The 12811-nt window shown below is 46.8% G+C and overlaps 1 protein-coding gene across 1 annotated transcript in view; it reads right to left on the minus strand.

Annotated features, from left to right (window-relative positions):
- The window catches only part of TNFRSF11A (TNF receptor superfamily member 11a), a 28649-nt gene extending 16373 nt beyond the window's left edge, over positions 1-12276 (minus strand). Inside the window, exon 1 of the mRNA XM_040587641.1 lies at positions 11960-12276. Within this exon, the coding sequence (XP_040443575.1) occupies positions 11960-12019 (60 nt within the window). The 5' untranslated portion in view covers positions 12020-12276. The remainder of the gene's footprint in view (positions 1-11959) is intronic.
- Between the last annotated feature and the right edge of the window lie 535 nt (positions 12277-12811).

Consider the following 12811-nt stretch of genomic DNA (forward strand, 5'->3'; position numbering starts at 1 on the left):
TTAATTTTGCAGCTTTTTATGGCTCTCACTGTGTCCTGCAGAGGGGGTGTCATGGAACTGAGGCAGCCATCCAGAGAGATGATACAATTACGCCAACAGCTTTTTGCTTCTCAAAAAAACCAAAACAAAACTAAAACAAACCACCACCCCCAAACGACCTGAAACTGCTACATGAGAGGGCATCTGCAAAGCAGGTAGCAGTGCTGCCTCTAGCTCTGACGGGCCTTTGCATCCCCTCCCTGCTCCTGGCTGCCTGTAGACAGCGTGGTCCTGCCCACAGCCCAGCACACACGGCTGCCTTGGCCAGGCTTCAGGGCACGGCTTGTGCTGGGGATCCTGGCCAGCCCCACGCTCAGCCCCTTGCTGATCACACTTCGGCTGCCCAGGAGTCTTGCGGCAGCGGTCTTCCAAACAAACACACCACCTTAAAACCAGTCATTGATCTTGCGATAGAGAAGATGATATAAAATTTGGCCTGTACTTGGGAAAAGCTGCAATAAAGCTTCTGCTGCTGGTTAACGGGAGCTTTTGCCATTTAACAGCATATGATAGCCCTGTGCCTCCTGATACTGGTTTCCACTCCTCTGCTTAGTGTTCTTCCCTTGTTTCCCCCAAGTCTTTACTTCTCCTCTTTCCTCCTTATTTTAGTTTCAGCAATAGCAATCTCTTTAAATAGAAAATACTTTTCCCTAAGCACCTTGTCATCTTCTAATGCTCGGAAGGATCTTGTAACGCAAAGATGACAGAAAATCTTTTTCTTAAAACAGCACCTTTTGCCTTGGAGTTTGAGCCATGGGATACACACCAATGTGTTTATCAAAACTGCGCTAACTGTGTCTGGAACAGAATAAGTACCTCAAGTCAGAGGTCTTGCGTTTCTGTATTTTTTGCAGGTTATAAACAACTTGTAGCCATTTTTTATCATTACCACTATCTCAGATCAAATTAAGAGTCTGATCTTGCAAGAAATATTCTGTTGTGTCATTATTCCCTTGTCTTTTTCTTTGCCTTCATTAGCAGCACCTTTCTCGTGATCAGATTGTATGTTTTTTGGAACAAACATTGCATTTTGTGTTTGCACAGTGCCTCCCAGGAGGGGCACAGTGTAACGATCGGTGCTGGTGTGGCAAGAGGCAATCTAGGAAATGGAAAGTCAGGCCAGCCTGGCAGCTGAACAGTGACAACACTCAGTGTCCCAGGGTAAAAGCTGAAAACACTTCTGTAATCGAAAGAGCTCATTTTTTGTAATGCACTTCACTTGGCATCTGCTAAAACACTAAGATGGCCAGCACAGGGTTGAGGTGATGTTGTGGGACTGAGCAGCAGAAAGGAGGTCTTGAGCAACTGATTCCCTATACCCAGCCATCCAAAAAGGCAATAAAACTGATAAGGCCAACAGGTCCAGTCACTCGCTTTTTGTCACAGAATGTCCTCTTCTTCCTCGTTTGCCCCATTTTGATAGTTCCTCTTTAGAAAAAAAGGCTAAAAAATTACTGAAGTGTCAAACAAGGGCAAAGTCATCCTTTTTAAGGAAGGATATGCAAATTTGCTAAAGAGCATTCAGCTTAAGGGTCTGGAATAATTTCTGAGAATTGCAACTCAGCCTGAGGAGAAGCAGCAATCCCCTCGTGCTGGGGCTAGGGGAGCCAGCCAATTGCTCAGCCACTTTTGGAAATCATTTCATACCTCCATGCTTTACTGTATAAAGAGGGCTATTGTTACCGTATAACTCACAGCTGCAGTTGCATAAATCCATGCTCTATGTCAATAAGCAGTCCCTTCTGGGACCATATCCTTCCCCTTTCCACATAAGCCAACGCATTCACAGAGCTGCAATACTCCCTCCTTTCATTTATGCTCAATGGTGCAAAGACACGTGCTAACCCTCATGTGAGCCCAGCCTCCTCGTGAAGACAAGAGATTTTGGCCTGGTATGGACTGGCTGGACCTACCAAGCAGGAGAGCTGGAGGGAGAGAGGACAGAAAGGGAAACAAAAGCAACCTGGGGTTTTCTTAGGGTGGGAGCCAAACTTGGGCCTTTTTGCTAACACAGCCCTGTTGAAGTCGGGTTATCCCATGTTTAACCCTCTGCCAGGGGACTGCGCTTGTCATCATCAAAATGTACGTCAGCTTCCTTTGGGAGCTGAGCAGCAGTCGTGCTGCTGGCAGCACGATGACCTGACACTTCACCACCACCACCAATGCATTCCCACCACTGTGTCCTTCGGAGACGGGGAAGTGCAATGCATTTTGCAGATGAGGAACTCGCACCCGGAGGCTGGCTGGCTTTACAGAGGTGACAGGAAACCAAACCAAGTCTCAAGTTCACCCTGTAACCCCTGGAACATCCTTCCTCTCATCGGGTGCCGGCCAGTGGGTCAGAGTGATCTGGACATCACCAAGCTCTTATCTAGAGAGAGAAGGGGCCTTGATGAATGAGAAGGTGTGAACCTCCTCTGAAGTGATTAAATGATCAAAAGAAGAAAAAAGATGAAATCCAGCCTGGTCATTTCTTTAATGGTCTTTCTGTTGATGACGCTGCCCATTAAATCCCACCACTGTGCGTAAATGAGTGCTTCAAAAAGCTCTAGGTATACCACGTAAATTAAATTTGTGACTTAAAGAGTGTGCAAAGCACACAGATTTGCACCAGTCCCTAAAAAAATAGTCAGCTTTCCTGCTTGATTAACATCACCTCAGAACACGTATATCTGACAGGGGAAGAGTCCAGGGGATGAAAGACAAACCTCCTCTGGGCTTGGTGGAACCAGCTCAGTAAAGCACGCCAGCACCTGCTCACCTTTAAGCACATGAGTAGCACCACTGACTTCTTTGTGAAAACAGGCATGCTCATGTCAAGGTTTGCAGGAGGACTGTGTTTTGGTGTCAAGCTGCAGACAGCTTTTTCAGCTTCTTTTGTTTTTTGCCTATTTGTTGAAAAGGACGCTAAGCAAGAGTGTGCTTGTAGGGTGGGAGAGCTTCGATGACTCAGAGCTACAAAGCACCACTGTGTTACTCAGAGCTTGAAAAAAACACACGCACACAGGTGCTTCTGAAGGGGAACCAGCAGTATTCAGATTCCTGTCTTCAGGCTTAAGGAAATATTTATTCTCGGTGCCGTTGAGCAATCGGATGGCAGCAGAAGCTGTGTGTCATGGATGCTAAAATTACTTTCTCGCTCAGATGAATATTCAGACAGACATTTTAGAGAAGATAGAGTTGCATGGGCCTCTTTCCTTTAAAAGAAAAAATCTGGAATAACAAGCTTGGGGGTTTCCACAGCCTTTTTCCCATGTCACTTCTGAACAAGAACCTGAGGCCTCAATGAGGATTGCTCATCAGTGATAATCTTCGTTTTGCAAAAATTTAGATGTAAAGGGACACATCAAGGGGCAACTATCTTAAGATGACACCTTGTTCCTCAGTGTAGTTGTTTCTGGAAAGTATTCAAGTCATCTGTCTTAATTTCACTGAGCAAAGCACATTTTTTTTCATTTAGTATTACAGAACCAAAGTACCTATGGGAGAGACAGCTACGGTCTGTCCTACCTCCCACACTACTGGTTCTTTATACTCCGGAGCCTGAGTTTATTCAGACCGCTTCCTTTTGAGGTCCTTAGACTTGCCTCCTGTACAGCTGTAATATTCCTGTGGATTTGGGGCTTTATTTGCCTTCATCAAGAGGACCGAGGTTTGACCAACATTTCCTGATCTGAAGCAGCCCATGCAAGCACAGCACCCCGGTATCCAGCTAGGATGGCCTTCGCCGTCATCTGCTGCTTTTTCTCCTTCAAATATGAGCCACTCCCTCTGCTCTCACAGGTACCAATTTTGGCCCCACAGCCTTCCAGCTTCCCACCTGCTTCGGGTCAGAAGTATTGCTAAGAAATCCTCGATTTCTTCAGCTTGTTGCCAGTTTCAGGGGCTTGCCTAAAACATTATTTAGGAATAAAAATAGAATCTGGCTCTTGATGGGCACGGCTCCATGGCTGGTGCTCCCAGGCACTCTATTGAGGTGCATAACAGCAATTCGCACAATGAACGGCTCTGGAAATTTTTACAATTGTGAGTTTATAAGGGGAAAGAGGAGTCTTATGTTAAAGATTTAATCATAATCACATGGATACTGAATGCAACAGTTCCTTCATAGACAGTATTCACTGTTGATAAAAACTCAATCAAAGCATGACACAAGTCACAGCTTTACAATTCCAGTTATTTGCTTGCAGGTCTGCGATCCATCACAAAAATCTCAGATTGTGAATGAAATGCTTTTGGTGATGTCAACTTTCCAGTGACCAGTAAACCACATCACAGAACTACCACCACGTGGTAAAATACAGCCGGGAAATGGCAACAGCTAAAAACTAAATATTTTTTCACTCTTAAAAATAGGTCCTTGAAACCCTGCTAGAGCCTAAATACCTAAAGAGGCCAGAAAGAACACGAGGGATAAAACCAATAATAAAGAGGTCAAGAGAAAAGTGTAACTTGCAGCCAGGAAGCGGGCAAGCAGTGGTAAATGCCCCATCCTGACCATTCTCCTTGCCCCTCCGTTTTAGCACGCAGCAAAAAGCCAACACCTGAGCAACTGGTCCTGCTCTGCCAAACCCAGCAGAGTTATTTCTAGCCAGCGGACTATGTGAAGGAGAAGTGCCACACTGACCGCTCTGGCAGCGGGGTGGTGGGGGTAAGGCGGAGAGGAACCTCAGGTATATCAGATGGGAGATGACGGAGGTGATATATGGCAGGGCTGAAACAGCTGCTGACTGAACCTGTGAATCAGCCAGCTTTCTTCTGCGGACTGAAAACTTGCGATCACGTGCACAGCATTCATCATTCAGAGATAAAGTCATCTTCATACAACAGCCAGAAGGGTACATCTAACATTTTCGGTGACTGAGCAGTCAGTAGCGTGTGCGTGTTGCTGGCATTTTGGTGCAAAACCTCATCCTTTAACCTGCGTGTCCTCACTGCCACAGCCATCCAAAGACTAATAGCTACTAGGTAGAATATTTTAAAGATGAATCAGAGAGCAAAACCCAAAAGCTAACCAAACCAAAATATTTAACAAAAAGGCTTGACAGCAAGACAACAGTCCATAACAAGCAGAAATAAAACCTGCAGAATAACAACATTACAAAAAACAATACTTAGATGTGCTTGCACAAAGGCCTGCAAAGGCAAATCTCTTGTAGATTAAACAGGTGCAACAGCAGTGGTCCATAGGAAAGTTTAACAGTCTTGCCACCCCGGGTACAGTCTCAACGACTTGATATGAATAACTCCACAGCTATTCATGCTTAATTAAAATAATAATAATAAAAAAGGCACTAAAAACACCATCATTTATAGGGACCATGCTCCTCTTGCATTTTAGTTCAGCAGATTATTTTTCTATGCTTCATCAACTGAAGACAATCTTAACGAAGAAATGACCATGAGAGATTTCTTGGGCCGGGATATTTCTGGATGCCAGATTAGGAGTTCAGCGAGGACTTCCTATGCTCAAAAATCTGTATGTTTATGTACCCTTTCCTTCCAGCATGCTTCCAAAGTGGAACATAACGTATTAGTCTCTTATGGTGTGAGACCCTGCAGTCCTAGCTGAGCTGCTGGGGAGGATAAGAAAGCTTGTAGAGAAGAGGGGAAGCCTGCTTTCACTACCTGATGCTCTGCTTTGGCTTCATTCTTTTGGATTGTAGCATTGCACATGGAACAAACGCTGAATTTTCTGCAGGCAGAAATACAAAGGGCAGTGGTAGGGCTGTAGCCCGTACCTTGGATGATGGCCATATAGAGGGGGTGCATACAACACCCACAGACCATTCTGCCTTGGCGTGAGTTATAGTAAGAACTGCATGATCAGATCTGCACCTTTTCCATCATGAAGCAATTGCTTCCTTTATTAAAGGGTTCAGGATTGGACTAAAAATTCGTTCATTTACTCTTTAGGTGTCACCACAACGCACCAGCTCTGCTGGGGACTGTAGGCCAGTCAAGTCAGTGGAAATATTCCTCCCTGATTTGAATAGGCTTTGGATCATTTCCATAACCAGCCTGTTTTACTTCACATGGTATTGCAGGGGAGAATTTTTCTTCCTGTGAGAACAGATACAAGGAATCATCTTATCCTTGCTACTGAACAATGAAATGTTACTGAAGAACATGATGCTTGTAAGGCAAAAGTATTCGCTGTGGCAAAATAACATGCTCAAAATAGATTCCCTTGCATGCTACATAAGCAATTTTTAGGATTTCATATGAACCTAGTAGCACATTTTTCCCTATCTGTATTCCAGATTAATGGGTTGCCTAACAAAGCCTCACAGTATTTTTTTTTCCATACAAGACTTTTTTTCATTTCCCTCAATTTTGACCACTGACTAAATATATTCTGGACCCATCTGCAGTCACAAATGTTGTTCTTTGTCATTCTTGAACAGATCCTATATACTTTTTTTTTTTCTTTTGGAGTAGCCGCAAAGTGGTGAGGGTGAGCGACCTCATTTTTTTTTTTCTTCCCCCTCCTTGGCTAATTGGTTCTTGCAGGGTGGATTAAACCGGCCAGCTTGGCTCTTCTACTGAACACTGCCTTTCCTGGTCTCTTTTATCTAGATTTTAAGAGGGGAGCAGCCAGTGGGTTCCGCAGAGCCGAGAGGCAGCTGAGGGTCTCAGCCCTCTGCCTGCCTGTGGTGCTGCCATCCTCTGCCGCAGCCCCTGCTCCAGCCTCTCCTTCGGGGACTTCATGGGGAGCCACCACGAATGCATTTGGCCAAATGGTGCAGGGAATGTGCTTCCACCTTGGGGATGTTAGTGGGGTTGTGGCCAGAAAAGGACCCTGGGAATAAGGGTAAGGGCTGGATGCTGCAGCCTGTGTGATGGCAGCTGGGCTAGGGGGGGACATATCCCCTCCCTCCCCGGGCCTGTGCAGGCCTCTCCTGTGACTTTGGTGGGAAAGGGATGGGGCTCTGTCCTGCAGTGATTAATGACTCTTTGGCTTTGTTTGCAGCCACGACATCCCAAGTGCTGTACAAACACCAAAGAAAGCCAAGCCCTCTGCTCAGAGAACTCACGCCCTGAGAAGGCAAACAAACCAGGTAACCACGGGAAGCACTGTGAAGAGCAGCTGAGGTGGCTGCACAGGTATGGGACAAAAGCCAGGATGTCCTGGAGCACTGGGCGTAAGTCAGTGTCGTTCCTCTGGTGTGGTGCTAAGCTCTCTGTGAGACACCACATCACAAATATGATTGCACACTGCGGTGACACACAAACACAGAAGAATCAGGAAACTTGCATTTCCCCAGAGCTGAACTGTCACGCCAAAGCCTGCTGCCACGGAGAAGACACAATGGCAGACTGCCCTGGGTGCCAGCACAGCCTGCAGCCCAGGACTCCCCCCTGTAGCCCACCTGGCAGCTTTCAGCCGTTGCTGCTCATGGAGGTCCAACAACAGTCTTTCTTCTACTACATAAACTTTTGACCATTTTCAAAGAAGAATAATAAAAAGGGGCAAGTTCTTGCAGGTAGGCTATTGCGTTGTACAGACTGAGGCCTACCCAAGTCCATAGTGCAACCTAGTTAAACAGCACTTAATTTTTATATTGCATTTATAACACACAAATATTTGCCCTTTTGCTTTCCATCAGTAATAATGAACCATTCTCAGAGCAGCTGCTTCTCCATGCAGGCAATGCTAACCAACGCATCCTTTAAACCAGGGGGTGAGCAGCTGCAGCAGAAGCCAGCACTGCCTGGCAAGTTGAGTTTCCATTGAAAGGAAGGGGGCAGCCTGTGCAAGAAGTGCGCAGTTGCAGCTGATGTGATGAACCAGCCGCCCCTGTTTCCCTCTTCTCCCCACTGCCTGCCTCCAGAAAGCTAAACCAGCATCTGAAGCAACCACCTCCTCCAAGTGTCCAGCAGCCCTCGCGCTGCAGAGCAGCCCCTTGCAGCGCAGGGCACTGGATGGAAGGAGGTGTGGATTCTGTGCTCACAGCATGTGGTGGCAGGAACCCTTCTGGATCTGGTTCCCGCAAACACCTCATACAGAGAGCAAGCTGGCAGGGAAGAGCAGGAGGAGGACAGCCTTGCAACACGCATTACTTTTCTGTTGAGTCTACACGTGTACCTAGTACAGCAGGGTCTTCCACCAGTTGAACTCCAAAGGACAGATGGATAAACATAGCAAAGTGACTCAAATATACCTTTAAACAGTGTTAAAAGTATAAATGCCAGAGGGCACCACTTTGAGGTGTTAATGATTTTCTGTACTGTTGTTACAAACGCATCCCTTTTAATGTCTGTTTAATGTCTGCACTGGTTCTTGCAAAGCGGTCAAATTAGCACCCACTTTTCTGAGTTTGAGGGTGCTTGGGATGACAGTAACAGGCACTTAGAGAGATTAACTGTGGCCCTAAGGATCTGTTTCTGTTTGACCTGCATTTTTTTTTTCCTCCAGCACAGTATGAAGAAAGCCCTGTGCTGTAAATGACATAGGTCAGTACCCTCGAGATGGCTGATAAGCTTTGAATTCTACTGACTTGTGAAATGTGGTGAAGGTTTGTTTTGGTCCCGTTTGTGGGAAAGAAAAATTTGCATCAGGAAGATGATGCCTAACATGCAAAAAGAAGAAGCAGAGGTTTCTTAAACTGTAGATTGGTTCAGTTTTATATGCATTATATTCCTTTTATACGAGGTGCTGTAAGATTTTTCACATGTTCTGGGGGAAACTGCAAAGCAATGAGAAACTTTCCAGTTTCTCTTGCAGATACTGTTCCTGCCAGGGCATTTTGACAAGTGAACCAACTGAATTACAATAACTTTGAAACCTATGCTGTATAACAGAATAAATCCAGGAGTTTAGATTACATACTGTAGAAGTTTTGCTCTACTGAGTGATTCCTGTGGCCCTGATCAGAGCAGGAATACCGGACCAGGAAGAACCCGTGATCTAGCACATCATGGACATTTTTATGCTCTTTTTTCCCCCTCTCTCCATAAAGACTGTGTATTATAGGAAGTTTAAAAATAATCTATTTTTTGGCCAAAATTTTTCTGTATTACAAAGAATTCCAGATGCTTGCAGTGAGAAAACTTTCCCTATGAAGTAAGTATTACGGGAAAACCCCATCCCATTGCCACACAAGGGAAGAAGAGTCCTTTGACATTAAACCAGGCAACTGCTTTATTGCATATTTACAAATGCACATTCTCACAGGCTTTAACTCCCACCTGACAGAAACACTTATGCCCTTCACCGATGACAAGCAAAAAAAGGGATATGGTGATTCCATACAAAGAAGCTGAGCAGATCATGCCTCAGAAAGCAAAATACCACGTCCTCTGACAGGCTCTCAGCCCTAATTTCCAAGGAAAGATCATCTTGCGGCTGAAGCACAAGACAAGGAGGGCTGAGCTCTGCTCCCAGCAGTTCTGCTCCATACTTGGTGTGTGACCTAGAGCAAGTCACGAATTCTCTGTTCCTGTTTCCTCTTTGGTGAAAATGACGATGATAACCATGGTTATTCTCAGCAGAATTACGAGTACTCATTAATTTACATGTCCAAGTGTTTCTCATTCTTTGCAGGAAATACATTGCAAATACCACTACCCTATCACTACCCCATCATACTATTGACTCTAAACTAACACAAGTGCATCTGACAACTTCAGCCCTACCACACTTACTCTCATAATTCCTTCCACCAGAAAACAGCACTCTCATAAGAAACCACTGTTCAAATCAGTCAAGAAAGGGAGAACCTGAAAGGCTGGCTGGGAGCACTGTCTCTCCAGGTTTGCCTTGCTATCACATTCTTGACTCACAGGTTCTCCAGGTTCAACAGGCTCTTCGTCAAAGCATGGCTTATCCTATGTAAACTTACACTGTAACTTTCCTAGAGCTACTATTTTGTACTGCTACACGTCCAAAGCATTGGCTATGGAAAGTCGCACCCTGTGCAACCACTTACAGGCTCAGAATTAAGCACGTGTTGAATACAGTGGAAAGACTTTACACAACAGCCCCAAATAAATACAAGTTCCCTGTTTTGCGTCCCCTGAGAGGCTATGAATTGGGAGGTGAGAATTAATGAGGAGCTCCTCCTGGCTCCTACATCAGGGTACCCAAAATGTGCTGGGAGCTATAGCATGGAAATTTGAATTGCCAAGGTTTGGTCAAGAGCCGAGCAGGTTCCAGGCAATGAGGATATTCCAAAGGGAACAACTACCCCAAACCCAAAAGGCTCCAGAAGGAAGCCAATATGTAATGGTTAGTGACCTGAAGCAAAGGTATGAAGAACATTAAAGTCTGCTCATCATGCTGCACTGATCACAGTCCTGAACACCGACGGGGGCAGGGAACAGACAGAGGATACTGAGGAATGGGACAAACCGCCTGAAAGCTGTGATGTAAAAATCACTTTTGAAATACACAGGCTTATTCATATATGTGTGGAGGACACCTGGAAAGCACTAATTTAAAAGCAGCCTGAGGAGCAAGGCTGGACAGAGTGAAACATATGTTTTAGAGGGGGAAAAAAGGCCTGTGTGGTTTTAGGCAACATATTTAGGACCAAGGATCCAGAGGAAAGGCTTTCAGGACTGTGCGGTCAGACATTAAATTGTAAGCTGTAGACAGCAGAGGGTTTTTGTTTTGTATTTTTTATCTTTCTTGAAGCTGCACCTTGCCCTCAGGGAACCCAGCTGTAGCCCAGTTATAGCACTATGTTGAAGGAAGCCCTTAAAATGACACAACTAAGCAAGAATAATGAGACACAGAGAAATATTAGAAGTTCAAATGAAATAAATACAAATGGTAGTGAGGCTGCCAAGCACTGATTAATGGAGGAAATAAAGTGCCTGTACATGGGATTTGCAAACAGCCTGCCAGTCTACGAGGATCTAAATAACCCAAAGAGAGGAGAATAATTTTTAAGCTGTGTAATTAGAAAAAGCAAAGCACGATTCTGCAAATTTAAACCACTGGAGGAAACCTGGTTTATACCATTCACAAGGGTCAGCAAGAGCTGACTGCAGAAAAAGTTCTTTCTGAAAATAGGGGAAGACCAGCAGTGATCCAACTGTAAAACACACTGACCCTTAGCCACCTGGCATTACATGAAGCTGCAAAAAGAGCACGCTCTGTTTGCAAACAACCACAGAGCCAACCTCGCTCAGATCTTTCCCCTTGAGAGGAAAGGGCTGCCCTGCTGGCGCAGCTGACCTGGGACTGGGTCTGGTTCCTGACTCTGTCACGAGCAGCGTACAAACTTCCAAGCGAGTCACGTAGCTGTTCTGGGCCTCAGTCTTCCACCCGTGGACGTGGGGTCGCAATGCCGTCCCACCTCCCAGGGCCACTCAGGGGCTGCCCGCACTTGGGGTGGCGGAGTGGTGGGAGCGCGAGGGACAGCACCCCTCCAGGGCAGGCTGAGAAGCTGTAGCTGGGCTGTGAAGAACATACGCGCTCATCGCACGGTCTGAGGGACAAGTGTGCTCACGCTCTCTTGAATAAATCTGTTCGGTAGGGTGGAGTCTGCCTTATTTTTACTCTACATGCAAATTATATCCCTCAACAACCTCAGTGCAAATATTTTCTGGCTTCTCACACCCTGCCCTGGGCAGAAGCAGGCTGTTTTCCCTGCAGATTCTCTGGCTTCCTTTAGAGCTTTGGGTTTGGGTTATTTTGATTTTAAAGAACTGAGAGAAGCTTTGTGAGACGGGGTGAGTTGCAAGGAAAAACCAAAAACCAAACAACCAGAAAGAAAAAAAAAAAACAAAACCAATAGGCAGGCAAAGCTGTTCTTCTAAACCCCGCGCTGCCAGTGCCGGTGGTGCACGGTGCCACGGGCTCTGACTTCGCCACCTCCTCGAGCGACAGGCGAAGAAACCAACCTCCCCGGGTGGGATGCGACGCCCGCCTTCACCCTCCTCCGGCTCAGCCCTGGCAGCGCAGCCTTACCTGTTTGCCAGCAGCAGTGAGGGAAAGGAGAAGGAGCCAGCAGCCTGACGGGACAGGCATGTCTGGGTGTCCGTCTCTGCCTCCTCCTGTGGCTTCTTTTCCTGCCACCAAAGAGAAACTAGATCCTTCCAGCCGAGCCCCCGCGCCCCAGCAGCAGAGCGAGGCACATTTGAGCTTGCTACTTCTCGTTCTTCCTTTCCTTCCTCTCAGCTACACGAGGGGAGAAAAGAGAAGAAGAGAGAGAGAAAAAAAAAAAAATAGCGCCTGGCTGTAGTTCCCACAGCATTTCCTCAGACTTGACATGCAGTTGTGTTTTTTTTTTTCCCTTCTTCTTGTCCCTCCCTTTCCTTTCTCCACCCCCTTTTACAAGAAGTTTAGTCACCATGCCCACGTCCCTCCTCCTGCCCATGGGAACTGCTTCCCCGGCCCTTCTCTTCTCGGCAGGGCCACCCATCCACCTGCCTCCCACCCTCTGCGCCCTCCCTTCCCAGCACCAGCCCTGGCGGCACACCTGCCCCAGAGCCAGCACCTTCTCCCCACCACCGCTGGACATTGCCCCATGCTGCCAGGAGCCTCCCACCGCACTCCCATCTGCCCTAGGACACCCACCCTCCTCGGGCCCGTCCTGTCCTGTCCCACCCCGACCCCTACCCCATCCCTCCTCCCACGCAACAGCCCTGTGGGTGCCAGCCTCAGCCTTTGGGCACAGATCGAGCCCCCACCCCACCCCCGCCAAGTACTTTGCTTTGGCTTATGGTGGGACCTGGTGGGTGGGATTGCTGCCAGGGAAAAGAAAAACAGAAGATGCGCTTCCAGAGCTCTCCTAACCCCCCCCCCCCCCCGCCCCGCCAT

Source organism: Falco naumanni, chromosome 3 (genome assembly GCF_017639655.2).
Source record: "Falco naumanni isolate bFalNau1 chromosome 3, bFalNau1.pat, whole genome shotgun sequence".
Lineage (NCBI taxonomy): Eukaryota > Metazoa > Chordata > Aves > Falconiformes > Falconidae > Falco > Falco naumanni.